Source organism: Conger conger, chromosome 8 (genome assembly GCF_963514075.1).
Source record: "Conger conger chromosome 8, fConCon1.1, whole genome shotgun sequence".
Classification (NCBI taxonomy): Eukaryota; Metazoa; Chordata; class Actinopteri; order Anguilliformes; family Congridae; genus Conger; species Conger conger.
Window position 1 is genome coordinate 16,577,796 of NC_083767.1, and position 26,731 is coordinate 16,604,526.

Here is a 26,731-nt window from a genome sequence, read left to right on the forward strand (position 1 = left end):
TTTGCTCTGTATGGACAAATCTCAGTTTTTTATGTTTCTCTAACAGCAGTGTGCCTGTGCTCTGTGCTCTAACAGCAGTGTGCCTGTGCTCTGTACTCTAACAGACAGCAGTGTGCTCTGTGCTCTAACAGCAGTGTGCCTGTGCTCTGTACTCTAACAGACAGCAGTGTGCTCTGTGCTCTAACAGCAGTGTGCCTGTGCTCTGTGCTCTAACAGCAGTGTGCCTGTGCTCTAACAGCAGTGTGCCTGTGCTCTGTACTCTAACAGACAGCAGTGTGCTCTGTGCTCTAACAGACAGCAGTGTGCCTGTACTCTAACAGTAGTGTGCCTGTGCTCTGTGCTCTAACAGCAGTGTGCCTGTGCTCTGTGCTCTGACAGACAGCACTTTCCCTTAATTCGGTTCAGTTTTTCAAAACTTTGCTCTGTATGGACAAATCTCAGTTCTTTATGTTTCTCATTTCAGCATCTGGCACACACTCTCATCCAGTGCTACATGCACAAAATTGATCCCTTCCATACAATTCATTCATACATTTGACACCCTCGAAAAATATTGCAATCAATTTCGGAATTTCAGGCAGGGATTCAAACCAGAAAACCACCCCCTCATCTGTCACGAGACCCCCCCTCAACACACACACACACACACACGACAGTACACTGCCCCACCCATCGCATCTACACCTACAGCAAACTGCACTTCAGTTACCATTTAGCATTCAGTATTTTATATTTACAGACACATTCTAAAATTCAAAACTAGGCACCTTGGGAAACCAGGCCGGGGCAGTTTCTGCCAAATAAGTTTCTCTCTCACACTGCAGACCCATTATTTTGAGGTCAAATTTCAGCCCCCATCAGGATCACCAGGGTGGAACCAGCGATATATTCACCCCAGAGCTGTAGCCTGTGACGTGTGGCCTAAAACACTGGATTAATTTGGGCAGCGAAGCGTGCTATTTACTGAGTCTGGCTGGTGTGCGCCATTTTTTGATGTGCGTTGTGATCTGAATGTTTTTCCCTTCCTCTGTGGTCCAATGCACACCTCCTCTCCCCAGGATAGATCTGTACATATTCATGCACAACGCAATTTCTACGCATCGCATACTGTAAATATGCAGAGGTGCAAAAAGCAGAATTTCTCATTCCTAGCGTTATGGATGCTTTATCTCCCCATAGGAGAGAAAACGCAGGGGGAGGGTGAGAGGGGATCTTTCCAGTCCCACGGTAAGCACGGTGAAATAAATGAGGGAATTCGCTACGCTAATGCTAATACTACGCATCACGGCAGAATGCAGTCCTATTATGCATGCGACCTATGAGAGATGGGCGTGATGTGAAATGGCATTTTAGAAGGCTTCTGGATACTCGCTGAAGTGAAAGGAGCGGGTTCGTGGAACGTTCCGGGTTGCAGTGAAGAGTAGGCTAATTATCCGTTATCAGACAGAGCCACAGAGTGTCCCATGGGGGAGACAGGAACTCACAGCGGGAGTGGGTCCCATGGGGGAGACAGGAACTCACAGCGGGAGTGGGTCCCATGGGGAGACAGGATCTCACAGTGGGTCCCAAGGGAAGACAGGACCTCGATTGCAGCTGTACAGCAGGGGGAGGCTCCAGCATTCCTGCTAGGTCCAGACATCCCTCAAAAATCCTCCAACCTTTGCAGACAAAGGAAGCAATGCTCCCAGAGATGCTCAGAGTATTTATCTGAAATTATTGGTATTATGAAACAAAAGTTGCTCAGTTTGGTGATAGTTCAGCATCATTATCACGATAATAATAAAGACATGTTTTAGAAGGGTATACCAGCATTGGATGCCCTTCCTATTGTAGTCTCTGTATAGGGATGGATGAAGTTTGTAAAGGAATTAAGTCTGTCTGATTTTATACCTCCAGGCTCAAACACTTTTCAGGAATCTCAGTGATTCCTGCTGCTAATCCTGTGAGATTACTCACAGGCCACACTACAGATTAACTAGGAGCTTCGTGTGGATCTAACAAACTCCACTGACCCCCCCCCCCCCCCAAGCTGGGATAGAAAAAGGACTGCCTCCTTCCAGCTGCAAGCTAAATGCATACAGTACATATGCATACAGTGAGTGTATTTATCACAATATGGTCTGCATCAGAGATCCCAGCACAGACTTTCACAAAAACATGGCAGAAACTCCCTCTCTGGACCAATTATAAGAAACTCTGTGAGGAAAGAGGCCACTACAACCACTCAGAACTGGTCAGACAGTGTTAATGAGTACACTAATTACAGCTATGAGTTACTGAAACCTAGTGATAATAATGATCATATTGTTTATTGTATGAGATCAGAACAGTGAGATCACGACAATGATTAAGGAACTGTCTGTTTCTTCCCATCCTTTCACTCATTAAAATACATTCATTCTTTTCCTTCTTCGTCCTGGTGCGACATTCTGTTTATTTTTCATGTCATTTAAATGAGCCCACGGGGCATGCTGTGAAGGCACAACACTGCCAGGAGGTCTGAGCCAAAAAAAGGGTATCGTATCGCCATGGCCTTCCATTACCTGATCGATATAGCACAGATACAACACAGATACGGCACAAACAGATAAGGCACAGACAGAAAGTGCAGACAGGTGAACATATGGCATAAACCTTTTTCCCATGGAGAGTCACTTCAGATAAAAGGAATGGTAAAAAAAAAAGGGGGGAGGGATTTCTGTTCAGGTTGTAAACTGGCCAGTGATGGCTGCAGCTGCACAGATTTGGACATTTCATCTTGTGTCGCGGGAATTTTCTTTACCTGTTAGTGACGCACCAGTGGTAGCACAGTGAACACATTTTGGCTGGGTGCTGAGATGTATCACATGGGCAGAGGATGAATTAATTAACTAAACTGGGTCTGCAATGGAGACAGAGCAGCAGAACCAAGTCAGTAATAGAGACGGAGCAGCAGAACCGGGTCGGAAATGGAGACAGCAGAACCAGGTCTGTAACAGAGATGGAGCAGCAGAACCAGGTCTGTAATGGAGATGAAGCAGCAGAACCAGGTCTGTAACAGAGATGGAGCAGCAGAACCAGGTCTGTAACAGAGATGAAACAGCAGAACCAGGTCTGTAACAGAGATGGAGCAGCAGAACCAGGTCTGTAATGGAGACAGAACAGCAGAACCAGGTCTGTAATGGAGATGGAGCAGCAGAACCGGGTCTGTAATGGAGATGGAGCAGCTGGCAGAGAGCAGCAGAAGATGGGTGATACAAGATCTTACACCTCCTCCGGAGGATACACCTCTTCGGGAAACTCTCACCATATTTTCTTTCTCTCTCGCTCTCTTTCTCTCTCACACACACAGACACACATGCATGTCTGGCCACTCTGTTCATTATCTTACAGAAACAGGTAGGCCAGCAGTATGAGTCTCCATTCCGCAGGACACAGCTAAATGACAAGCTGTGGAGCCGCGGCCAGCGCTCCTCTTTAGTCACAGTTTTCCTCCGATAATAACCAGCGATACAGACAACAATCCCTGCCGCCCAGCACTCAGATAGGCGTGACAATCCGATGAGCTCGGACTCCGATGCAATTAAAGCCGTTTAGATTGGACTGTTTCACAGGTCGAGTGTCGCTGCACACCCCTTAATTCCATTCCGCACCAGACGTGACCGTTAAACTCATAAAGCCGTGGCAGTCAGGGGACCCATACTGCCATCTAGCGTTGTAAAACAAAATGGCACCCGGAGTTATACACGTGACTCTGGCCGGTTGCATTAGCCAGGCTCAGAGAGAAGGCGGGTGTGAGGCTGATATTGGCACGGTGCCGTATCAGTGCCACATTGATCCAAAGGGGATCAAGCTCTGCCTTCTCATCTCAGGGTTTACCATCTAAATTTAATGTTTATCCCCTTAAAGCCCTCGCCCCATCTGAGGGTTATCAGCCTCGATCGCCCAACCTCATCAGCATGTCAGTGTCGAACAGCTGGATGGCCGAAATGGTTATCTTTCAATTACTGCGGAGTGGTAATACGAATTCGGGCTCGCTCAAAGTCCTTTCAAAACGTGTCCGACGGTACAAAACTATTGGGGTAAATATCTTGGTTCTGGGGGAGCGGGGATTTAATCTATGATTTGATTTTAAATTATTTTGCCTCGTAGTTTCTTAAGAGACATTAATCCACCAGTAAGACGGTCCGAGCGAGTGTGTGCAAGTTTTCAAAGAGTTTCTGTAACGCAAACACAAACTACAAAATCAATTGAAACTCTCTGCAGATGGGTCTTCCATCGAGATAGCATTGCAGCTAATCCCTCGATCGATTGTTCTGAGAGTGTTTTGGCTGTAAATGGAGATAAAAACCAATGGAAAATATGAATAAATGATTAAACTAACCAGAGCTGTTCATCAAGTCCCATGGTTGTTTTTCAAGGCAAAACACAAACAAAGCTATGTATTACGTTTTCAAAGAGTGACTCATATCGTGTAAATATGTAATGAAAGCGACCCGAATAGGCTACATGGCAGCGTGGAGTGGAGTAGGCTACTCATCCCGGCGAACGGCTCTTGAATACCGACAATCCCAACGTGGCCAGGTGCGGTTTCTGTGCTCTCAGTATCAGAGCGCCTTGCTGTGCATGGATGGGGCGGTCTGAGCTAGAAGGCCCAATGTAAGATCTTTTCATAGGGCCCAAAATCCCTGGTATACCCATGCACAAATGCATGTGCGCACACACATACGCAGTGCAAAAAGAAAATAGTAAATTTACCAAGTACATTAGCTTATTATTCTTATTCTATTAAACTTATGACTTTCTAATTCTAATTTCTAATTATTTGCCAATGGGGTTAGATATAGTTCTCTACTTGAGAGGGGAAAAAAAAGAATTTAAGACTCATTACAAGACTAAAACACTTAAGACAGACATTTTTGCTGTGCATGGGTGTGTGTGTGTGTGTGTGTGTATGTGCGCAAGTGAGATGGTCATCCTGATTACTAAAACACAACTAGACGTGATAGAAAATCAGGCTGAGCAAGATTATATGACAATGTTACTGCAGGACAGAAAAGTGCTTAGGCCTACACCTAAAATTTATAAAGATTCTTCAGAGTTCAAGATTGTGCTGCAAGAGCAGGTTGTTATTTTTGATTGACAGTTAAAAATCGTGCCTCTCCTTTTCTGACAGGGGCGTTCTTTATAGAATGTAAAGAATAGCGTCTCTCACAGGCATTCAGTTGTCCAATTTAGGTAGGCTACCGAACACATCGTGCAAGGGAGAAGAGTTTTCTGTTTGTAGTTTAAATGGTGAATATACCTAGATATAAACAGGAATAAAACAACAATTAAATCTGTGTATGCAAACTCAAGCGTCATCGTTAATATTTCTAGAACCAGGTGTCCATCTGATTCATGAAGTACAAAACACACACTCTATTTAATGCCTACGGTTAGTTTTGAAATGCATAGGTTTGTTTACTAGGTTACATAGGTTTGAGACCACTCAAAGAACAGTAGACTGAGGACGATTGTAACACATTCTGCGTCAACATATATAACTCAATGAATGTATATGCTAGCTCCCAAACTTTGACATAAGCTACCCACATTTTTCTGCCACAAATACTAGTCATCATCCACTACCTCACAGAATGTTTGAGTTAATGTCAAATACAAGGAGTTCCACTGTTACAACCCACCCCACTTATGGGATGAGTTGTGACACCAACTGGAGATGGATCCAACAGGAACAGAACATGTGCTTAAATCAGGCCGACACTATTACTAGGGCGGCCTGTAGCCTAGTGGTTAAGGTACAGGACTGGGATACGCAAGGTCTGTGGTTCCAATCCCAGTGTAACCATGATAAGATCCACACAGCCATTGGGCCCTTGAGCAAGGCCCTTAACCCTGCATTGCTCCAGGGGAGGATTGTCTCCTGCTTAGTCTAATCAACTGTATGTCGCTCTGGATAAGAGCGTCTGCCAAATGCCAATAATGTAAATTACGTTTGCAGTTTAGGCCTTCTTCCGTGAGATAATGGGAGAATTTTAACGTTAGTCAATGTCAGCTTAGTTTATTTACACTCCAAACAAGAACTCGCCGGACCGCTGCTTTTGTTTTCGTAAGGAAATGTAAAATCCCGATCTCGTGAGGACAGCCTTTTCCGCGCTTCTTCATGAAGATGAACAGAAGGTGTGTGCGCGAGCGTGTGCGTGCGAGGTCACCTTCACCTTGTTGTTTTTGTTTGAGCTGCATCGGTCTTGTGGGAGACTCATTTGGTGCTGAATAATGACGTATTTTACTCGTTTGTCTTGTTTATCGCGGAGGCTGAGATCAAATGCGTCTGTGCATCATTCGTTTCTCAGGACTCTGGGACGTGCTGGCCTTTTGTGAGGTGAATAAGTGGATGAGATTAAGTGTTCACTTTTAGCCGTATACATTAATATTGGCCTGGTCTTTTCTCACAGAGAGGTAATTGGGCCCTAGTGTCTGCCGGTTTGGTCTCCCAGTGAGCTTGTCCTTTACACACTTGCCTTTGGCTTCATGGGGGTTTAGGCCATGAGTATACTATTGCATTGTGGCAAATATTTTGCAAAATCTTTTGCAAAATGTGCAATATAAATAAAACCTGGTTGTTCAAAAAATTCATTGGCTGGTGTCTAAAGTGCTATTTCAGTTGAAGCATTTGGCACAGCGTTACCTGACTCCCTGGTAAGGTATAGCCCCCTGGTACCTCCATGTGCCAAACACCCGCCTGTTCACACTGTTATTCACAGTGCAAAATGTGGTGTAAACACATTAACAGAATCGGTTTTAGTGCTGTGACAGCGTCTCCTCTCAACTGATACTTTAACCTGTTCTTCTGGTAACCTAAACAGCTTTCTCTGCGGTACTGCCAACTTTCATATTTGCTAGGGTATTAAGAATTCTTCTGGCAGTAGCAGTTTGACGTCAGAGCTTTATTAAAATAAATAAAAGATAATTGGTCTCACATCACCCGTCTGTGGGCCTTTGATTGTGGATTAACTTGCGTGTGACATTCCCCTCAATGTCAGTCTAATAGAAAGTGCTCACAGGCAGCTCTGCTGTTCTCAGTCTCTCTCCATGGAAAAGGGCTTCAGCTGATGGAAAGTCACAGCCAGGAAAACTCACAGTGTTCTCCTCTGCCCTGTGCTGTTGTGCACAGGAGCTCCTTTACTTTAAAGGCACAGGATGGAAACAGTCTTGCTTACTTAGAAAAGTAGTCATTAGCTGTCCTGTTCAGTTTAAGCAGCCTGTTCAATTCCATGTCCACCCATCATAATATGCAAAGTTCAGACAAATGGGGAGTTTTATAATGGCTATAATAGAATGCTATGTTTTATAATGGTATCATAATGGCTATAATAGAATAACTTACGTGAAGTCAAACCAAGTATTATGTCTTCCAAACTTATTTAAAAAAGCAATGAAGGAATAATTAAAATGCCCATTAAATATTTAATATAAATGCAGAAGTACAGGCATGTGGTACTAAAACTGCACAGACAATGAAGTTTGTGTATAGATTCATTATATGGCCTATTTCTATGCATGGACCATATTTTTAATGGGTAGGGCCATGCATGACTAAATTCCTGAAGAGGAATTGAATCTATTCAGTAGGTCCATTGTTCCATGATATCAACAAAAGGTTACTATCATATGTGAAAGAGATTTGTTATTTAAATGAAATATGTTAAACATTAAAACTGGCACAATAACCCACAGCTTACTTCCTCAAATCCACCCCTCCCCCCCTTCCACACAGATTAAATAAGATCTGTTCTGCTGTCTCTCTCTGTCTCTCACGCAAAAACACACACAGAAACTGGTAGTAGATTTTAGATTAGATTTTACTCCGAAAGGGTTAATTTGCTCCTTTAGCAAGATGTAGCCCAGTTTCATGTTTTTCCAGAATGAAATATTTCAGCTGTGGTGACAGCCGGATAATGAGACAGTCACTGGATATGATATCTTATACAAACAGAGACGAAGTGGAATGTTGCTTATCTACAATCTATACGCACCTGACTGCCAAGTAGGAGAGATTTGGTTATTTTTATCAGCTACTTTTAATCAAGGTTCCATGAACATTTTCACAATACTGAATTACCTTGTTGTGAATGCATGCTAAACCACAAAAAAAAAAGAAGTCTATGTAGTCTATGTAGGCAAACACTTACACTGAAATATACAATTATAAATCGTCTGAACTCGCTGCGAGTGCTTATAGGGAAAACTGCATGTTTGGTGACAATGTTGTCCCACAGTCTTTACAGATCTAGAGCAGGAAATTTTATTTCATCAAATCATTTGTGATTAATGTTTCCCCTCTTTGCTGTAAAAACAGCTTCTAGACTTGTGCCACCAGTGGGCGCAATGAGCAAGGTATCGCCGAGGAAAGATCTCAGCTATAAGATGAAAAGTGCACCACACACTTGACTAGGTGTCCCATTACTTTTTACTCCATCCTACTTTACTCCACTCCCCCACTACCACTCCTCCACTCCAGTGGAAGTATGTGGCGCAAAGGAGTGGAGTTAAGGAGAGGAGCAAAGGACCAAACAAGGGGGAGTGAAGAACATTGGGACAAGCTTATCCACTTCGCCGTCATCAAAGTTGATGTCCGGTGTTGAAGAAATAGCCCTATTATAAGCGTTATTTTTTGCTGAGCTCATAAATATTCCCATAGCCCAGGGGTCGGCAACCCTGGTGGAGAGCCACAGGGTGAGCTGGCTTTTGTTGTTACTCTGCACTTAATTGATCAATTAAAGCAGTCCATTACACAGTCATCTCACCTCACCTGGTTTCTTGGGTCTGAATTGGTTGCTGGTATTAAGGCATAAACAAAAACCAGCACACACTGCGCCTCTCCAGGATTACAGGGTTGCCAAGCCCTGCTATAGCCAGTTACAGATCTCACACATGGTCAGCCCATTTAAAGCAACAAAGTCGCTTGTACGTTTCAAGCACACAAGTTGCATAGTAGGATACAACAGCCTGTACTTGTTGTTGAAATGTTGCCAACTTATATGAAGCTTCCTATATGACTAATTGTTTTCCAGTGCTCAGTGTTCACATTGAAACGTTTGGTTGAATAAATTCATCCAATAAATTCATCATAATGGTACCTGCTGTGCTTATTTAGAGTCATGCTAGTTTTATGTAGAAATAAATAAATCTTTATATTTATAGACATTACAATTCCTGTGAGCACATCCTTATCCACTGTGACAGATTTGCCGGTGCAAATGATAGCATCCCTCTCTGATTGATTCAACATCCAACAGCCATCAAGGGTTATAATTTGGGCGGAGAGCTCAGTGTTGAACATATTGAATCAGAAGGAACCCTGACCCACATTATGTTAAAAATAAAATAATACGAGCCGCGGTGGCGCAACAGGCTAAGATGCAGCAGGCTTGCGGTTGCAGTTTGCTGCAGTTGCACACCGGGGACTGGGGTTCGATTCTCGGTCCTGCCAAAAGCAGTTTGGCCGGCTCACGTGGGGCAGCAATAATTATAAAATAATACAAATTCTAGGAGATTTCAGAAAATATTTCTGGGGGGGTTTCAGTAAATCTTTCTTCAAACTAAATGCATGTCTCAGTATATGAATACACTTAAACCCCCTTCTAACCCAAAATAAGTGAATAATTTATCCCTTGTATCCCTCAATATTGCTGTTAAAAGCATTAAGATTGAAGACTGCTGTCACATGGAAAAGCTAATGCTGCACTCGTCTTCTTTGCCTTTTCACAGAACAGGGATATGTTATTTTTTCTGAACAGAAGACATATAAATTATAATTGTGTTATTTATGTATAAACACAAGTATATTCCCATAAGTGCTGACTATATAACTGCAATCATATAAATAGTGCCACTATTTATTAAAAATCCCAATGGTGAAATCTATTACTGCAATTCCATTGTGGTACAGAGTTTCCATATGCAAACTACCTATTTTAACATTGCTGCCATATGGCAACGCTCATATTTTCTTAATTTACTTTAAAAGTATGTTAAACAAAGTTTATTCGTGAATCTATTTAATGGACCAAAAATGCAGGAGAAAAAATCATAATGTAGAACAAATGCACAAAATCTTTTGTAGTGATATTTGTGGACAACTTTGACAAGCCTCTTACTTGAGATGGTGACCATGGGAAAGGGAGGCCCAGATTCATTTAAATGGCATGCAACTTAAAAACAGCACATTGTTGGCTACCTAAAGGCCTCCCCTTTTAATTCCTACAATGCAGTATGTTGTAGTTTTTTTTCTGAATAGCGAAATGATGTTCCCATATGGCAACATTGTACCATAGAGGGCGAAAGTCAAAGCTAAACATAATAATTTTGTTTTGAACATGAAACATTTTAGTAATTACATGTTTCCTCAAAAGCTTTTAAACTCCCAGTCCAGAGATGAAACATAAATGAGCTTGGCACTTTCACTTTGCTTGAATATTAATACTTCCATCTGTACCAGAATTTAAGGATGATGAATTAACAATGGCTGAACAAGTGTCCCCGTACGCGTTTAGCATTTGCATCAGCGACGCAGACACTGGGTTTTGGCAGACACGTCAGTCATTCTCTGAGGAGAATTTATGGCGGATGATTTCAGCTGAGGTAGCCTACCTGTCGCCACGATACCAGTACTGCCGCGCGTTCCAGTACATATGACGCCGTTGGTCCAGCGCTGGCCTAACATCAACTTTTTTTATTTACCCTCAATTTGCATCTGCAGCATATTTGCATTCCCTTACCATAGCTGCAGCATCCTGTCAGTTGGGGAGGACGCACGCACAGACAGGCGCGGGTCAGATCTTGGACTGTATCTGCTGAGGGCTGCTAGCAGGTGATTAGCGGAACTGCTAACAGCTGTACAATGTAGAACTGCGACTGGGACGTAGACTACAGGGCTAGTTGGTTTCTGCTAGTTTACACACTGTTTAGGATGTGACATAACAGACACAGTAAAATGTCAAGTGTTAACTCAACACAAACAGAGTACATGGTCCTATTGTGGACCAGCGTAGAATCATATACTCTGTAAGTCTTGATCTAACACTGTAAGTGTTTATTTAACAATCTTATTTAACATTTAACAATTTTACGGTGCAGTGTTGGAATTGTTCAGTTAATGTGTTGGAGATTAACGGAACCTGTGCTTTGATATTTTAAAGACAACAGGATATTTAAACAGTAGGCTACATTTCTCACACAATGAAGTGGGAGTACAGATGTCATTTCTATACCACGATGTTCTCAGAGCAGTGATGGACATTTTGCCTGAACACCCCGTCATGGTCCTTAACACACAGCATTCAGCATCTCAGGCAGCTACAGGCTCTGCTATCCTTTGAGCCCAGAACAGGTGACTCATTTAAGCACTGTGGAGATGAAAGGCTAATGGTCAGTTTGCTTGGAGCTCATGATTACCTCATTCTCCAGGTCCAGACGCAACACAAATCAGCGAACAGTAGCACTGCATTATGTGACAATAATCATGGATGTGGATGGAACAGTAACAACAGTAGCAGTCACGGCAGAACTGGTGGAGCAAGAAAGGGTGCTGGCAGTTCAGTTGCTCCCAGGCACACAGGGCTCCCTGGGAGCAACTGAACTGCCAGCAGGAAGGCCTTTCATGCTTTATATATGGCTAATTTGGCTAATGTTGCACACTCACGGCGACATCAAAGCTGTGTTTCTTACATTCTGTAATGTATTCAAATTAAATGGCTTCAAATAAGAATAATAAAACTGAGGAAAACGTTACTGTAGCTAAAATGATTTGCATAATGTCATGGCATTCCCTAATGCCTGCCAAATTTGTCATCAGCGGTGGTTTCCCAAGGAAAAGAAAAGTGTTCAATTTGTCAGCATACAATGAAACGCTTACACCAAGGAGAGGGAAAGCGCTGCCTTTTATATTTAAACATAAAAGTGGCGCAAAAAAGGAAATTGCAGCGCGCCCACGAGAAAGTAGCCACATGTCTTCTGAAATTGGACCCTTTTTGGTCTTCTTCTGCCAGAGATTTAGTTGATGTTATTGAGGGGCTAGGCAGAGCAAGCTAACAGCAGCACTGCAGCCTGTGGTGTTTCGCCTGTATCTCCACAACCACCTTCAGGGGCTAGCTCTGACAACAGGTAGCCTTTACGTTATCCTACTTACTACCCATCTAAAGTAGATAAAAGATAAATGGACAAATATCTCCAAATATCTCCACAAATACTGTTAGGACAAATATCTAATTGTATTTGTGTGTGTGTGTGTGTGTGTACGTGTGTGTGTGTGTGCGGTGAGAAAACCCAGATAAACCAGAGATATCTATGGCTCTGATAAGTAGGAGCTCTGCCTTTGTTAACTGATCATCCAGTGGCAAAAAATGGGGTTGTGATGAAGGCCCATTGGGAATTCTTACACTCAGGCCCATAGTAACTCTGTTCTGCAAGAGACCATTAACATCTTATATAAATGTTGTGTAGAAACCGTGTACAGCTTGTGTGAAAGCTGTGTAGAGACCATGTACAGCTTGTGTAATAGCTGTGTAGAGACCGTGTACAGCTTATGTAATAGCTGTGTAGAGACTGTGTGCAGCTTGTGTGAAAGCCACAGCTTCATTCCACTGTTGTTCTCTGGCTCCACAGTACTGATAAGGCAGCACCTCCATCTGTCATCTGACCAAATAGCAACTAAAGACACCAGAGAGTACAGGACAGGGAGAGTGAGATAGTATTACATGCACGCACGCACGCACACACACGCTTTCTCTTTTTCTCTCTGTCACAGACACTCTCCCTCTCTCTCTCTCTCATGCACACACAGTCACTCGATCTCTCTTTCTCTTTTCTCACTCACACACCATGAGTTTTTACACCGCTGTGAAAAAGGGGTACACATCGGCGTCATACGAGGCAGCCCCCCCCCCCCCCTCGCCCCCCACAAACACCCAGCTCAGCCACAGGACTGAAAGACTGCACCGCACAAGCGTCGAGATTGTTAATGTTTTTATTAGCAAAATAAGGTAAATGAGGCTACAAATGTCCCCTTTACACAGGGAACAGAGCTACAGACAGTGCTAGGCACAGGTTCTCCCACTTAAACACAGCAACCCCCTTTTGTGCTTTTAAAACTGCACCTCTGACACCTTTCAGGCTGTCACCTCTTCTAAAAGGCTTTAAAACTATTTAAAATCCATATGATTGGACAGTTCTCCCTAATAGACAGAGTTAGTTTCCTCCTCTGTCCTGCCTACACCTCTGTTTAGGTTTAAATAAGGCTGCTGTCCTACTAAGAAGATTGAGTAAAATTAGGCACCGCATCCAGTTCTAAATGGGGGAGACTCTTTGGCGTCTCTGTCGTAGACACACTGTCACAATTCCACCAACGTCTAAGCTCTTAAGCAGCCGAGATTCCCACAATCTCTGGAGTGGGGGTGGAGGGGGAATATATGAAAGTTACACTTTTGTTGGAACGATTCCAGTAGGTAAAAAAATGGTTTAACAAAGAGATGCAGAAGGCACGAGTACCACAAACTTGATCCAAATTCAGGAACCAACCATTTTCCTCTTTGGGGAAAATAAAAATTATTTTCTTATACTAAAGTGAGGCAAGTCTTCTTTTTTTTAACAAAACGAGGAAAAAATAAAGCTGAATAAAATATCCTTCTTTAAAAAATAGCTCTGTGAATAAACCACTGCAATAGTTACTATACAAACATCAGACACAAATATTCTGCTTAAAAGGTTCCCAGACAGAGATAAATTAAGCTGCAGAACTCATGAGCTTCCGTTCCATGCATGTGCTTCCCGATTTTCTCCTTGTACACGCACAGAGTTCCCAAAAAACAGCGTGCTGAGCTGACCCCATCTGCCCCTGTGTGAGTCAACACACACGCACACAGAGGAACCACATTAGAACAGCAAGCCTCAATCATGCATGCAGTCCAAATGCAGTAATCACATTTCTCTGACAAATCATCAACATTTACCCTATACATTGCTGTCATCAATGAACATCTTTTTCTGTCTCTTATTTAGCTTTTACTTAAGCAAGTAATGAAACAGATTTCAGTTCTCATTTCAACCATTTTCAGTCAGTGTGTGTTTTAAGCAGTCAGTCAGTGTGTGTTTTAAGTAGTCAGTCAGTGTGTGTTTTAAGCAGTCAGTCAGTGTGGGCTTAAGCAGTCAGTCAGTGTGGGCTTAAGCAGTCAGTCAGTGTGGGCATAAGCAGTCAGTCAGTGTGGGCATAAGCAGTCAGTCAGTGTGGGTTGAGGCAGTCTTACCAGAAATGTACTGGCTCTAGAATAGGCCGCAGTCCTTCAGGTTGTTTTTGATGATGACGTCAGTGACAGCGTCAAAGACAAACTGCACATTCTTGGTGTCGGTGGCGCAGGTGAAGTGGGAGTAGATCTCCTTGGTGTCTTTGCGCTTGTTCAGGTCCTCAAACTGGCACTGAACATAGGCAGCAGCCTCCTCATATGTGCTGGATCCTGAGCACAGGAGATAGAGTGAAATGCACTGAGCCAACTTTTCCTCAACACACTGAGCCAACACTTCCTCAACACACCAAGCCAACACTTTCTCAACACACTGAGCCAATGTTCCCTCAACACAACAAGCCAACATATTCTCAACACACTGAGTCAAGGTTCCCTCAACATACCAAGCCAATGTTGTGATGCATTGTAGGTAGAGTTTATAGATGTGTCACTGCTGACGGTGCAAATACTCGCATCCTGCGCTTCCGCCCAATCAGCACTACACACCTGCATAGACATGGTCACCTACACAGTCCTGGCTTGGTCTGGTCTGGGCAGGATAGCCTATATGTTGTCAGCGTGGTCTGGGTGTACTGACCTGCATACCATGAGTGTTTACCTGCATGCTATGGGTGTGGTTACCTGTGTATTCGGGGAAGCAGATGGTCAGTGGACTCTTCTTGACCTTATCCTCAAACAGGTCCTTCTTGTTGAGGAAGAGGATGATGGATGTGTCCGTGAACCACTTGTTATTGCAGATGCTGTCAAATAGCTTCATGCTTTCATGCATGCGGTTCTGGGTACCACATAAACACGGTCAAAAGTGCGGTCAAACACAAACACGGTTATGATGCTGTGAAACACGGTCAGAATGATCTCACCATCTCCTCATCCTCGGCCAGGACCAGGTCGAAGTCGCTCAGAGCCACACAGAAGATGATGGCGGTAACACCCTCAAAACAGTGGATCCACTTCTTTCTCTCTGACCTCTGACCGCCCACATCAAACATCCTGAGACACAAAAATGCGCACACACACTCATATCCAGCTATGTGAGGTCATACCAGTACCATCTCGAATTCGGGGTGGGGGTTTACAATGGCGGTCTGTGCTCCTGCATACATCACATCCTGTTTACACCCCCTTCCCAGTCACATCACATGCCCTTTTCTGTATACATCACATCCTCCTTTCAGTTTACACCACATTCACTTCCTGTTCACATCACTAACATGGTGTGGCCCCTCTGTATTATTGAACTCGTACCAGCAGCTGAATGTTCTAGCTGCCTGGGCGGAGACTTACTTGAAGTGGAGGTCTTTGAAGGTGAAGTGGGTCTCTACGATGCCGGTGGTCTTGACACGCGACCGTAGGACGTCCTGCTGGTTGGGGACGTAGCTGGCCTGTGATATCCTGTCCAGGTCGTTCAGGTAGCTGCAGAGAACAGGGAGGCGGGGTCACTGAGGGTCCCACAGACTTCACATCCAAATGTATCACTCACTCAAACACAAACACACTGTCAATCTTCAGTAAAATGGCTCTCCTGCCCAATTTAACTCATACTGCTCATGTCATATGGTTCATTATTCTTGCTGCAGCATCATCTTCCTCTAGGGCTGACTTATGGGCCGTATTAGCAGACTGCATTAAGAACCACATTCCAGCTCATCTCTCCCATGCAGAGATGTGGCAAATGATAGAACTAAATGTTCTGTGCCGTCCCGCTGCAGGGTGAGGAGTAAACACTTCAAGCTTCCTTAGTGAACCTCTCTGTCACTTCGGTTTCCCATTTAGCCTTGTTACTGTGGGGTTCGAGTGAGTACAGCACTGTTACTGTGAGGTTTAGGTGAGTTCAGCCCTGTTACTGAGAGGATGAGCGGGGTTCAGTTAAGTTCAGCTCTGTCACTGTGGGGGTTAGGTGAGTTTAGCCCTGTTACTGTGGGGTTCAGCTGAGTTCAGCCCCCCTGTTACTGAGGGGTTCAGCTGAGTTCAGCCCCCCTGTTACAGAGGGGTTCAGCTGAGTTCAGCCCCCCTGTTACAGAGGGGTTCAGCTGAGTTCAGCCCCCCTGTTACTGAGGGGTTCAGCTGAGTTCAGCCCCCCTGTTACTGAGGGGTTCAGACTAGTTCAGCCCTGTCACTGAGGGGATGAGCGGGGTTCAGCTGAGTTCAGCCCTGTTACTGGCGGGTTCAGGTGAGCCACCCCGCTGTAAAGCACTCTGGAAAAATGTTATCCATAATTATCACTATCATCATCATCAGCAGCAGCAGAAAGAGAAGAGGAGCAGTAGACCCACTATGACGCCGAGTCGTTGAGCTGGTACTCTCTGGAGCGAGCGAAACACGTCTGCACTCCCGCGTCCTTCCACAGGCGCTTTATCACGCCCGCCAGCTCCGCCGTCATGAACCCCTCGTCCGCCGAACCCGCCAACACAAACAGCTGCCGCGCGTCGTCCTGAGGAAGCACACCATTGTCATCATCATTACCCATGGAAGTATCGTCATCCTCACAACACTCAACCTTTACAGTTCTTCAGCCGACTGTCTGAATCTCTCGCTCCCTCACACATGCACATACACTGCACACTGAACACACGCACGCACCGCTCTGGCGGGGTCGGCGAAGTCGATCTTGAGGCGGCCCATGGCGCGGACTATGGCGATGATGGACTGGATGATGTTGCTGTAGACCACCGCCGCGTACTGCTGACACTCCTCCTCTGAGTACCCTGCCTCATGGATAATCCTGAGAGACAAAGATTACCGTTACCCGGGCAAAAGCACGCACGCGCACACACACACACACACACACACACACACACACACACACACACACAAACACAAACACAAACACAAACGTTCTCTCTGGGGACACTATTCGTTTAAATTAACCCACAAGCAAGGGCTGACACAGAAAAAGCTACTACAAGATGCTCTGAACTGACGTTTAATGATGTCTTCAGTTCAGCATAAGTGAATACACTTCATGAAATGTTTCAGTAAACAAGGACCTTGGATAAAAAGGCTTGTTTTCAACATTGCATGAAACATGTCTAAGAACAACACAAAAGCTTCTCTCAGTTTGTTCATGTGCACTTTCATCTACGGTGAACACTTACTTCATCTGTTTGACGATTGTGCTTTTCCCCGACTCACCGGCACCTGAGAGAGAGAGAGAGAGAGAGAGAGAGAGAGCAAGAGAGAGCGAGAGAGAGCAAGAGAACCAAGGAAGAACAAGAGAGCGAGAGAAGCGATAGAGAGGGAGAGAGATTATCAGTTCATGCACATATCCTGTACATCATTTAGGACAGAAAACTCTTGGCAGAAGACACTGAAAGCTTTTCTTTTTTTTCAGAAAATGAGAAGAAATGTTACAATACAAAATATACGTTTAATCACAATGCAAAAGCAAAGCACCGAGACTTCATTGCAGAATAAACAGATGGAATCTAGAGAAATTCAGCAGCAATGAAACTGCTTGTTTGCACACATTTAATATTGTACTGTTTATTCAGTGATAAACATGGAGCGGTTAATGCTGTATAAATAGAACATACAGTGCCCTCCATAATGGTTTAGACAAAGGCTTGATTATGTCTTGATTTGCCACTGATTTGCCACAATTTCAGATTTGGAATCACACAATTAACATGTCTTAAAGTGGGTATTTTTTTATACATTTTGGTTTCACCATGTAGAAATTACAGCAGTATTTATACATAGTCGACCCATTCAATGGCACCATAATGTTTGGGACACATGGCTTCACAGGTGTTTGTAAATGCTCAGGTGTGTTTAATTGCCTCCTTACTGCAGTTATAAATGAGCTCTCAGCACCTAGTCTTTGCTCTAATGTTTCAATCACCTTCGGAAACTATTATTGCCTTTTATCAACATGAGGACCAAAGTTGTGACAATGAAAATCAAAGAAGCCATTATGAGACTGAGATACAAGAGGAAAATGGTTAGAGACATCGGCCAAACCTTAGGTTTACCAAAATCAACTGTCTGAAGCACAATTAAAGTGCCCTCAGGAGGTAAGAGCAGTCGTCTGGCAGTCGGAGGGCTGCCGGTACGATTCCCGTGTGTTGAAGTGTCCCTGAGCAAGACTGGCTAGCCCCCAAATGCTCCTGACAAGCTGGTTGGTGCCTTGCATGGCAGCCAATTGCCATTAGTGTGTGAGTGCATGTATGAATGGGTGAATGAGAAGCATCAATTGTACAGTGCTTTGGAGAAACTCCAACCATTTACCATTTATATGACCACTGCTGTAATTTCTATGTGGTGATCCAAAATGTAAAACAATAAAAAATATGACAATGTGCACTTTAACCATATGTGATTTTAAAAAAAAATTACTAATCTCAAATGGCGAAGTACAGAGGCAAATGAATAAATGATGGGTCTTTGTTCCAAACATTATGGAGGGCACTGTAAAGCCATCAGTCTCCCCGCAACAGGAGAAAGACTTATAGACGCTACGCTCTGAGCCCTGTTTTAAAACACATATGTGCAAAAACGGATTGCAGAAGGTTTTCACAAACTGCAGTTAAAAGCAGAAACTACAACTAAAAGTGTGAACTACTGAAAAAGCAGAAACTACAGGAAGACCCCCTAACTACAGGAAAATGCACACATTTCAGGACACCAAGCAAATACATTATCCAGGCAAGCTGTTCACCAGCTACTTGACTCACTGCTGGAAAAACCCCATGTTTCACTGCACCTTACTGTGTTTTGCTGTACTTCACTAAAGCAGACCCAAATCAGACACACCCTGATCAGCACTGCTCACTCTTTGATTTAGTATGTGCCCCAGATGTTATTAATTATAGGCCTTCGCACAAAAATAGCTCTATTCCCCAGAATTATTATTGCCTGGAAGTCCAATCTGCAAAGCAGCAACATGCAGTTCATTTCTGTGACCTGGGATGGGAGTTTGATTGGGAGCATCTGGTGTTTGAACACAGAACAATCTTACATTTTTTTATGCCATGAACTGTTGGACAGAAGAGACCTTTCACAGATTAGAAAAAATGGCATTCTCTCACAAGGCATCTGCTTGTTAAAAAGGGCGCGCCCGCCTCCCAGAACAGGTTGCCTGTTACATCACTCAAACATGTTTCACCGAGGTCATGGCGACCCCCCCACAGGGGTGCCATGCACTGTCTGTGTGGTTCTACCAGAGAAACAAAGACAAAGGGAGGAGCCAGTGCATGGGGGAGCCAGTGAGAGTGAGAGAAAGGGGATGACTGACTGGGGAACACAGAGATGTGACATGACTCACAATCTCACAGTCCTGCCAACTGGGGCTCATGCACACGCCATGCTGCCATGGCAACTAGCCCCCCCACCGACCCACGATGGAGGGTGGGGGGAGTCTGAGCGCTTGTTTATAGCACTTGTTTTAATCTATATTAGCTTGTACAATCAAGATCTAATAATCTATTATACGAATGAAAAAAACAAAAAAACAAACCAAAAAAACTCATGTGGTTCTGGTGGGGTACCCCAGTTTGGGAAATGCAGTGTTATAGCACTGATTTTGGGGCAAGCTCTGAGGGTTCAGGAAAGTGGGGTTCAGGAGAGTGGGGTTTGCCTTGTGATCTGGGGGTTCAGGAGAGTGGGGTTTGCCTTGTGATCTGGGGGTTCAGGAGAGTGGGGTTTGCCTTGTGGTCTGGGGATTCAGGAGAGTGGGGTTTGCCTTGTGGTCTGTGAGTTCAGGAGAGTGGGGTTTGCCTTGTGGTCTGTGAGTTCAGGAGAGTAGGGTTTGCCTTGTGGTCTGTGAGTTCAGGAGAGTGGCTTTCAGGAGAGTGAGACAATGGTACAGCATTTGTCACCGGCTCATCTTCCCCTTTCTGTCCTCGGTCACGTAGGTGGAAATGGAGAACTGGGTTTGCGTTTGTCCTTATGCACAGAAATGCACACACTCTCCAAATGCTCCCTCTTGCTCTCACGCACACGCGTACACACACACACACACACACACACACACACACAGCAGCGTGCCATGGGACAGCAGTGCTGAGAGGGATGTCACTGCAGGGTGTTTTAGTTCTTCATTTTAATTACCGTGTCAGCGTTGTGCCTTCCCAGGCCCCAGGGGGCGCCAGCGCACAGAGCAGCAGCATCCCAGGGCCAAACACACACAGCTAAACGGTCCAAAGGGACCGACCAAGCCCCACCTCGGGACAGCCCACCAGCCCCTACCCGCATCAGACCAGGCAGACCCACCACGATTTACAGCATTCAAACAACCCGATGAAATTACCCAGCGGTTTCCATACAGAGATCACTGCAGCACAAAATAAAATTACAGACAGGGAATAGTTTGTGTTTGTCCAACCAAACAATTTTAAGGGGTTGATTTTATGCCAACGCCCTCCCCATGTTTACATGGCTCTCTTCCTACGCGCACACACACACACGCACTAGTGTCTCTCTGCTACTGTTGCTCCCACACAGATCTTACTTTTGGAATGAAGCCATGTTTTCTGACAGAGATTATGAATAAGTTATTAAAAATATTTTCCCTCAATAAAACCACCCTAATGACTGCCTAAAAAAGCGTTACAGCCTCAACACATCTGGAACTGGATATCAGGATATGTTGTATATGTGGAACAGTACAGCAGAACTGCACTCACAGAGCCAGGGGCCCCAATCACCTCATTGGGGCCTTACAGAGTAAGATACAGTCTGAGACAGTATGACCATCAGTTCTAAACTAACCTGCTTTTAAGGTCATTCCATGAAAAATCATCAATCAGAGGTATGGGGGGTGACTCTGATTTTGCTCAGACTTCGTGCAAATGTTCCTTATATATTGAATACACAACATTAGCTTCATAGGAAGTCATTCTAGAGAATAAGTTGGGGGTGGCACCCAGTCACGTGATTGGAAATTGCGGTTTGTGTCCAGTTTGGAGGATCATATCTTTGTTATTAAAGCAGGGAAACACCTGAAAACGTTTTCCCTACTTTCAGATAATAAACTTCAATTTATTGTACATAATACTGCTTAGAAACAAAGTTATGGTAAGTTATCAAAGTGTTCATAGCTCTGATTGATTTTTCACGGAAAGACCCTTTAGCACAAACACCATTGGGCACATATAAACTGTTTTGGCTCCTACAAATCTCTGGCCAACCCTATAAAGTAGAAACTGTTGTTAGCATTTTCTTGCCATTGATGTCACAACTGTGGTTTAATTCCCAGCCAGCAGAGGGTGCCGTTTGTAGTGTGAGGTACAGAATTGTGGAAGTGCGATTTAATTGATGCTCCAAATCAGTCCAGTGCTTTGGGGTACTTCTACAGGTGCTTCTTCACAACAGTTGTATGGTCTCAGCCAATCCCAAGGCTCTGTCCACTCTGTGATGCAGCAGTCATGTTTAACTGAGTTAATGAGTCACACACTCGAGTGAAAAGCAGGAAATTACCCCCAAGCCATTAGAGACACACAGTACTTCCTAGCTCGGCCTGGGTGAACAAGCTTTGCAGTTTCATAATCAATGAATCATAGTTATATGACAGACTACATCCTAAAAATGTTTGCAGCTACCATGACACCAAGGAAAGACACTAAAAACAGTCAGCCATTTTATGAACGTGGCCACCATTTATCTTCTCTGTGACACCCTTGTTATGGTTAGCGAGATGAAGGCTGCTCCTCTATTCTCAGACAGGATCACAGTTTCAATCCTGATCTCACCATTTCAGCTCTGTCCGATAAGTAACCAGCACGCTCACTTTCAGTCTTAGCTATTACTCACAGCACCCCTGCTCACAGATCACATGACCTCCGCTTTAATCTCTCTGCTATTTACCAGCTAGTGTTTAATCTGCTCTACATGAGAGTACAGCAGCCAATTAAAGCTTGCCTAATCCACCTGCACTCACCCCATAACAACGCCACACTGTTACCAGCCAGAGAGCTTAACAAAGAGCCACAGACAGGCAGAGCCTTTAGTTAAGCCTTTACTTAATCACATTAAATAAGACGGGGGGCACAGATCAGCAGCAGCAGTGTGGAGCAGTGGTCAGAGCGGCGGTGTGGAGGAGTGGTCAGAGCAGCAGTGTGGAGCAGTGGTCAGAGCAGCAGTGTGGAGCAGTGGTCAGAGCAGCAGTGTGGAGCAGTGGTCAGAGCAGCAGTGTGGAGCAGTGGTCAGAGCAGCAGTGTGGAGCAGTGGTCAGAGCAGCAGTGTGGAGCAGTGGTCAGAGCAGCAGTGTGGATCAGTGGTCAGTGCAACAGTGTGGATCAGTGGTCAGTGCAACAGTGTGGATCAGTGGTCAGAGCAGCCGTGAGGAGCAGTGGTCAGAGCAACAGTATGGAGCAGTGGGCAGTGGGTACACCACATTACATCTAACCATATCCAGGACAAAACTGCACAGCTCCTCCATTTTTAATGGCACTCAGAGGCAAGGCTCGGTTTCCGTTAGTTTAGCCCACTGCACAAACGCTGCCCCAGCTGGTAATCTGAACATGACATCAGCGTTGCCTGGCAACCACAGGGGCCTGAAGAAACCCTGAAAGCAAACATCTCAGGATGTTCAAGGTGAATGCACACATGGCACACCACACTTTGAGCCCACCAGATACTGGACACCACACTTTGGGCCCACCAGCTCCGTCATGCTTACAACCTAAAAAAGCATAACTGAGCAATTGAAGTATGAGTGCGATGGTGTGGTGGCTGAACATTATCTAAAGACCTAAATATGTTAATCTCCTCTCTTAGGCTGCTGGCACTCACCGTTCAATCAGCTCCAGTGCTGTTCGCAAACAAAAATTTCACAGAGCCTTTCAGGCATTTACAGCTGGGTGCCTTTTTATCAAGTACAACATTTTAAAAAGTCCAGTGACCTGTCAGGACAATATGGGCCAGGGGACCATTGTGTGCCAAACACAGCCAGCAGCCAGACCAACATGCATCCTGCTCCTGCCAAATGACTGAAGCTAAACAGACGTGGGCTTAGTTAATACTTGGATAGGAGACCTCCTGGGAAAACGATGTTTTTGGTGGGCCAATAGGGGGTGATCTCTGGTAAAATAAGGCCAAATGCACCAGTGCAGTGATGGGGACACTGCACTGTAGAAGTCGCGTCTTTCGGATAAAACGTTAAACTGAGGTCCTGACTCACAGTGGTTATTAAAGATCCCATGACAACCAGTCCCCGGGGCCTGGCTAAATTCCCAACCTGGTTCTTTCAACCTGCCAGCTAATCATGGCCTAATTTAATTGGCAAAAAAAAAAAAGTCTCCCTCTCCGCCTTGGCTGATGTATCGTGTGCAAAATGGCTGCCGTTGCATCACCCATGTAGGTTGTGCTTTACAGTGCTGGACTTGCCCCTCATTACTGTGAAGCCTTTTGTGCTTGAGTAAAGCACTAGCCTATATAAATGCAACCATCTATCTACCTATCTTTTCAGGGAAGAATAACAGGGAACGGTGTCACCATATCGGACTTTGGAGGGGGGGGGGGGTTAAGCTGGTTAAGCTGATGGTCAATGTGCAGGGCTCGCTAAAGCTGAACAGCTGGCCGCCCAGCTAAAAGTGTCGAAAACACAGTTTAAACAGGCCTTACCAACTTGGGCTGTTTTAAAAAAGAAATTTCAGCAGGGAGCCACAAATAGTGACACCTCCAACCAAAATGAGCAAACAGCACAGGATAAACAACACAAACTGGCTATATCTCCATTTGACGTCTGTTAGTGGTCAAAAAACTACAATGCCGCAAGCTCACATTATCAGCTCCAAGCTGTTTTAACGGTGTTAAAAACTAGGTTTTTCAGCACGCTGTGTTCCGGAGTAGAGGGAGGTAGAGCCCATGCCATTCAAACGCTGAAGCAGTAGCAACATCGGCATGGTTCATTTACGCAAAGGAATTCCACAAAACAATACCCATCTGATAACAGACAAACGCATGGCACGCTGTCATCTTAGGTGAATATCTATTTTTGAAGGGGGAAGCAACATCAGGCAGAACACGAAAGTAATCCCTCCCTTCCGAACACAACTTCTGTCATTGCTCAAACAAAGAAATGTATGATAAATATATAAAATATAGTCTAGCTTGCTATGATCATAAAATGCGACTAGTTCATTTGGCTAAAGGAATAATACTAATAATAGACTAACGTTGTTAAGAAAGATTAAAATTTCACATCTAGCCATTCTATGTCCTGGAAGAATAAATCATTCTCGCGGAGGGCCCCCGGCAACGTGATGCTCTACATATGCAACCGCAGCCGTTAGCCTAGCAGCCAATGTTACTTGTTCAACAACATTCCAGCTTCCTGATAAACAGGCGCACAGCATCTCCGTAAGAACCAAATGTAAACACAACTTCAGTTTTCCTAAAGTATATTTCGATCACTGGACAAAAACATTCTGAGTTCAACAGGTAGGGTATTTGTATTGTGCTTTATTCGCCAGCTAGCAGATCACATTAGCTTTCGAGCTATGGTGACATGGAGGGGCGGATCATCTGGCCAATGTTTGCAATCGGCATATTACAAACAAATCATGACACTTTTTAGGCCGTTCTAAAATACTAATCAAAGTAAGTACTCGTATAAATGTGTTTATTACAGCAACTCAATAATTAATCCAGAAAACGCGGCTATAGGCTACTGTCTATATAGGCATTTGCACTAAAAGGCAGCCTATACCGCGCTGGCAGTTTTGTGTCAGATTTAATGCCCGATTGCTTTGGTTACTGTGTAACACTGTTGCAAACTTTCGGATATTTGTTCAAACACTCAACAACGTTACAGCAGTTCACCGCCGTGCTAGGGCTGTTGAGGCTGGAGTATCAGCTTAACACTATGTTCAGGCTGTCGCAAGAATAGTAGTAGTGTGCGTAGCGCAACAATCTACTTAACTCTGGCAGCGAGATACACTCACTCCGTATGTATGAAAAGTGCATTCGCAATCCCTGTTTTAGCTTGCAAGGACAAAAAACTACTCGCTACTTTTTCTAAAGCTGACGATTCTGGCAAAGGGGAGCGAAAATGTAACTGATAACACCACAGGGAAAAGTTTGCCAAAATCCCCACTTCTTACCCAGGAGGAGTAACTTGACTTCCCTGGCGGCTTTCTCTCCGTCGTCCCGCAGATTCTTGTCGATCATTTTACTGCGCTCCATCGCCGACTTATCCCCTGTTGCACTTAGGGTGCACCCCATCCTCATGCGGGTCCTCGGGACGGTGTCAAAACGGAGAGATAAAATTCATGCAACGTCCACATGCAAGATTAAAAAAAATACCCTCCAAAGAAAACACGTCCTTGTAGCAAACGAGTAGCGGACACAAACAAGTAAGAGTTTCGAGAGCTAATTAGTGGGTTACAAGTTTCCGGTTTATACCTTGCTGTCTTCAATAGATTAAAAAAAAAATGAAAACAGTTTCTTCCTTAGATGTCACTGACTGAAAAACACAGTTAAAACCACGGAGACGCTCCCACTGGCTGTATGTATCCGTCTCCGCGTTCATTCGCAGCTCTGCTGTCATGCACGAGGGCTCGTGCCCAGCAAGCGCGTGCCCAGCAAGCGCGCCCACCTGCGCAGGAGCGGCTCTGGCTCCAGCGCAGGCGGGGTTGGACTGCACCCGCATCCACATCCGCAAACTGGGTGACTTTTCACATACTGACAAATATGTCAAAAATAGACTTATGTTCAAGAGAAAGTGAAAAGCACAGCGAACAAACAGCTGACCAATACCCGGATAAGAGACGTCAAGTATGCATTGGTTTGCTAAGAGGTTTTGGACTATTTTTAAACATCCAGCCTGATTCTCTGCCTAGTGGTGACAGTCACCAGTAGGCCTAATGTCTTTACATTTTCAAAAAGGATATTGTCATGTTATGAATCAAAATTTCATTCTATTTCAAGCATTATTTTAGCTTTTTAAGATTTTATTTAAGTAAATATTTGCTTATATTTTTCTGTATGCTATTTTAGTGCACTTTTAATCCTACAAAAAATAGTTTTGTAACAGACTTATATGTTTATGTTGCTGTAGGCTAAATTAATAAAATGCTTTTAATGAATGCTTTAAAATGATTCCACAAAATTTGCTTCTCTGCCAAGATAATGTCTCTGCAGACTGAAGCTCACTGACTGGTGTTTACTGACAAAGCAGCAGTCTTGGTAAGCTTTGCCTAGAGGCAGCAGTGCTGATTGGATGTTTAATATATGAGTTTGAGTTTATTAATTGTTTATTAATTGTATTGACAGTTTACAGTACTCCAGATGCAAATGCACATGGCTAATCTGCTAGATTTGGACATTTGCTTAACCTCTACCGTTCAGGCTGAGTATTAATATGAGATGATCAGATTTTCACCCATTTGGTTAATCTTTTTTTCCTGCAGGGTGCCTTTGCTTTGACAGAACTGTGTTTTTATGTTTTTTGCATCTGTCATATTTAAACTGATGCAAATGAAGATGTGGCCTATTAGCACGGAGGAAGG

The 26,731-nt window shown here is 44.3% G+C and overlaps 1 protein-coding gene across 2 annotated transcripts; it reads right to left on the minus strand.

Annotated features, from left to right (window-relative positions):
- Window positions 1-12,993: 12,993 nt before the first annotated feature.
- Window positions 12,994-25,786, minus strand: LOC133134715 (guanine nucleotide-binding protein G(i) subunit alpha-1-like). 2 transcript variants are annotated; one of them, XM_061251043.1, is made up of 10 exons: window positions 25,626-25,775; window positions 25,325-25,458; window positions 17,378-17,420; window positions 16,863-17,004; window positions 16,556-16,713; window positions 15,567-15,695; window positions 15,143-15,272; window positions 14,904-15,057; window positions 14,286-14,492; window positions 12,994-13,876 (listed from the first exon to the last, which is right to left on the minus strand). In XM_061251043.1, the coding sequence occupies exons 2-9, from the start codon at window positions 25,449-25,451 to the stop codon at window positions 14,302-14,304; spliced, it is 1,074 nt and encodes a 357-aa protein (XP_061107027.1). In that variant the 5' UTR covers window positions 25,452-25,458; window positions 25,626-25,775; the 3' UTR covers window positions 12,994-13,876; window positions 14,286-14,301. The 2 variants fall into 2 exon arrangements, with proteins under 2 accessions (XP_061107027.1, XP_061107026.1); XM_061251042.1 differs by having other exon boundaries at window positions 25,325-25,786.
- Between the last annotated feature and the right edge of the window lie 945 nt (window positions 25,787-26,731).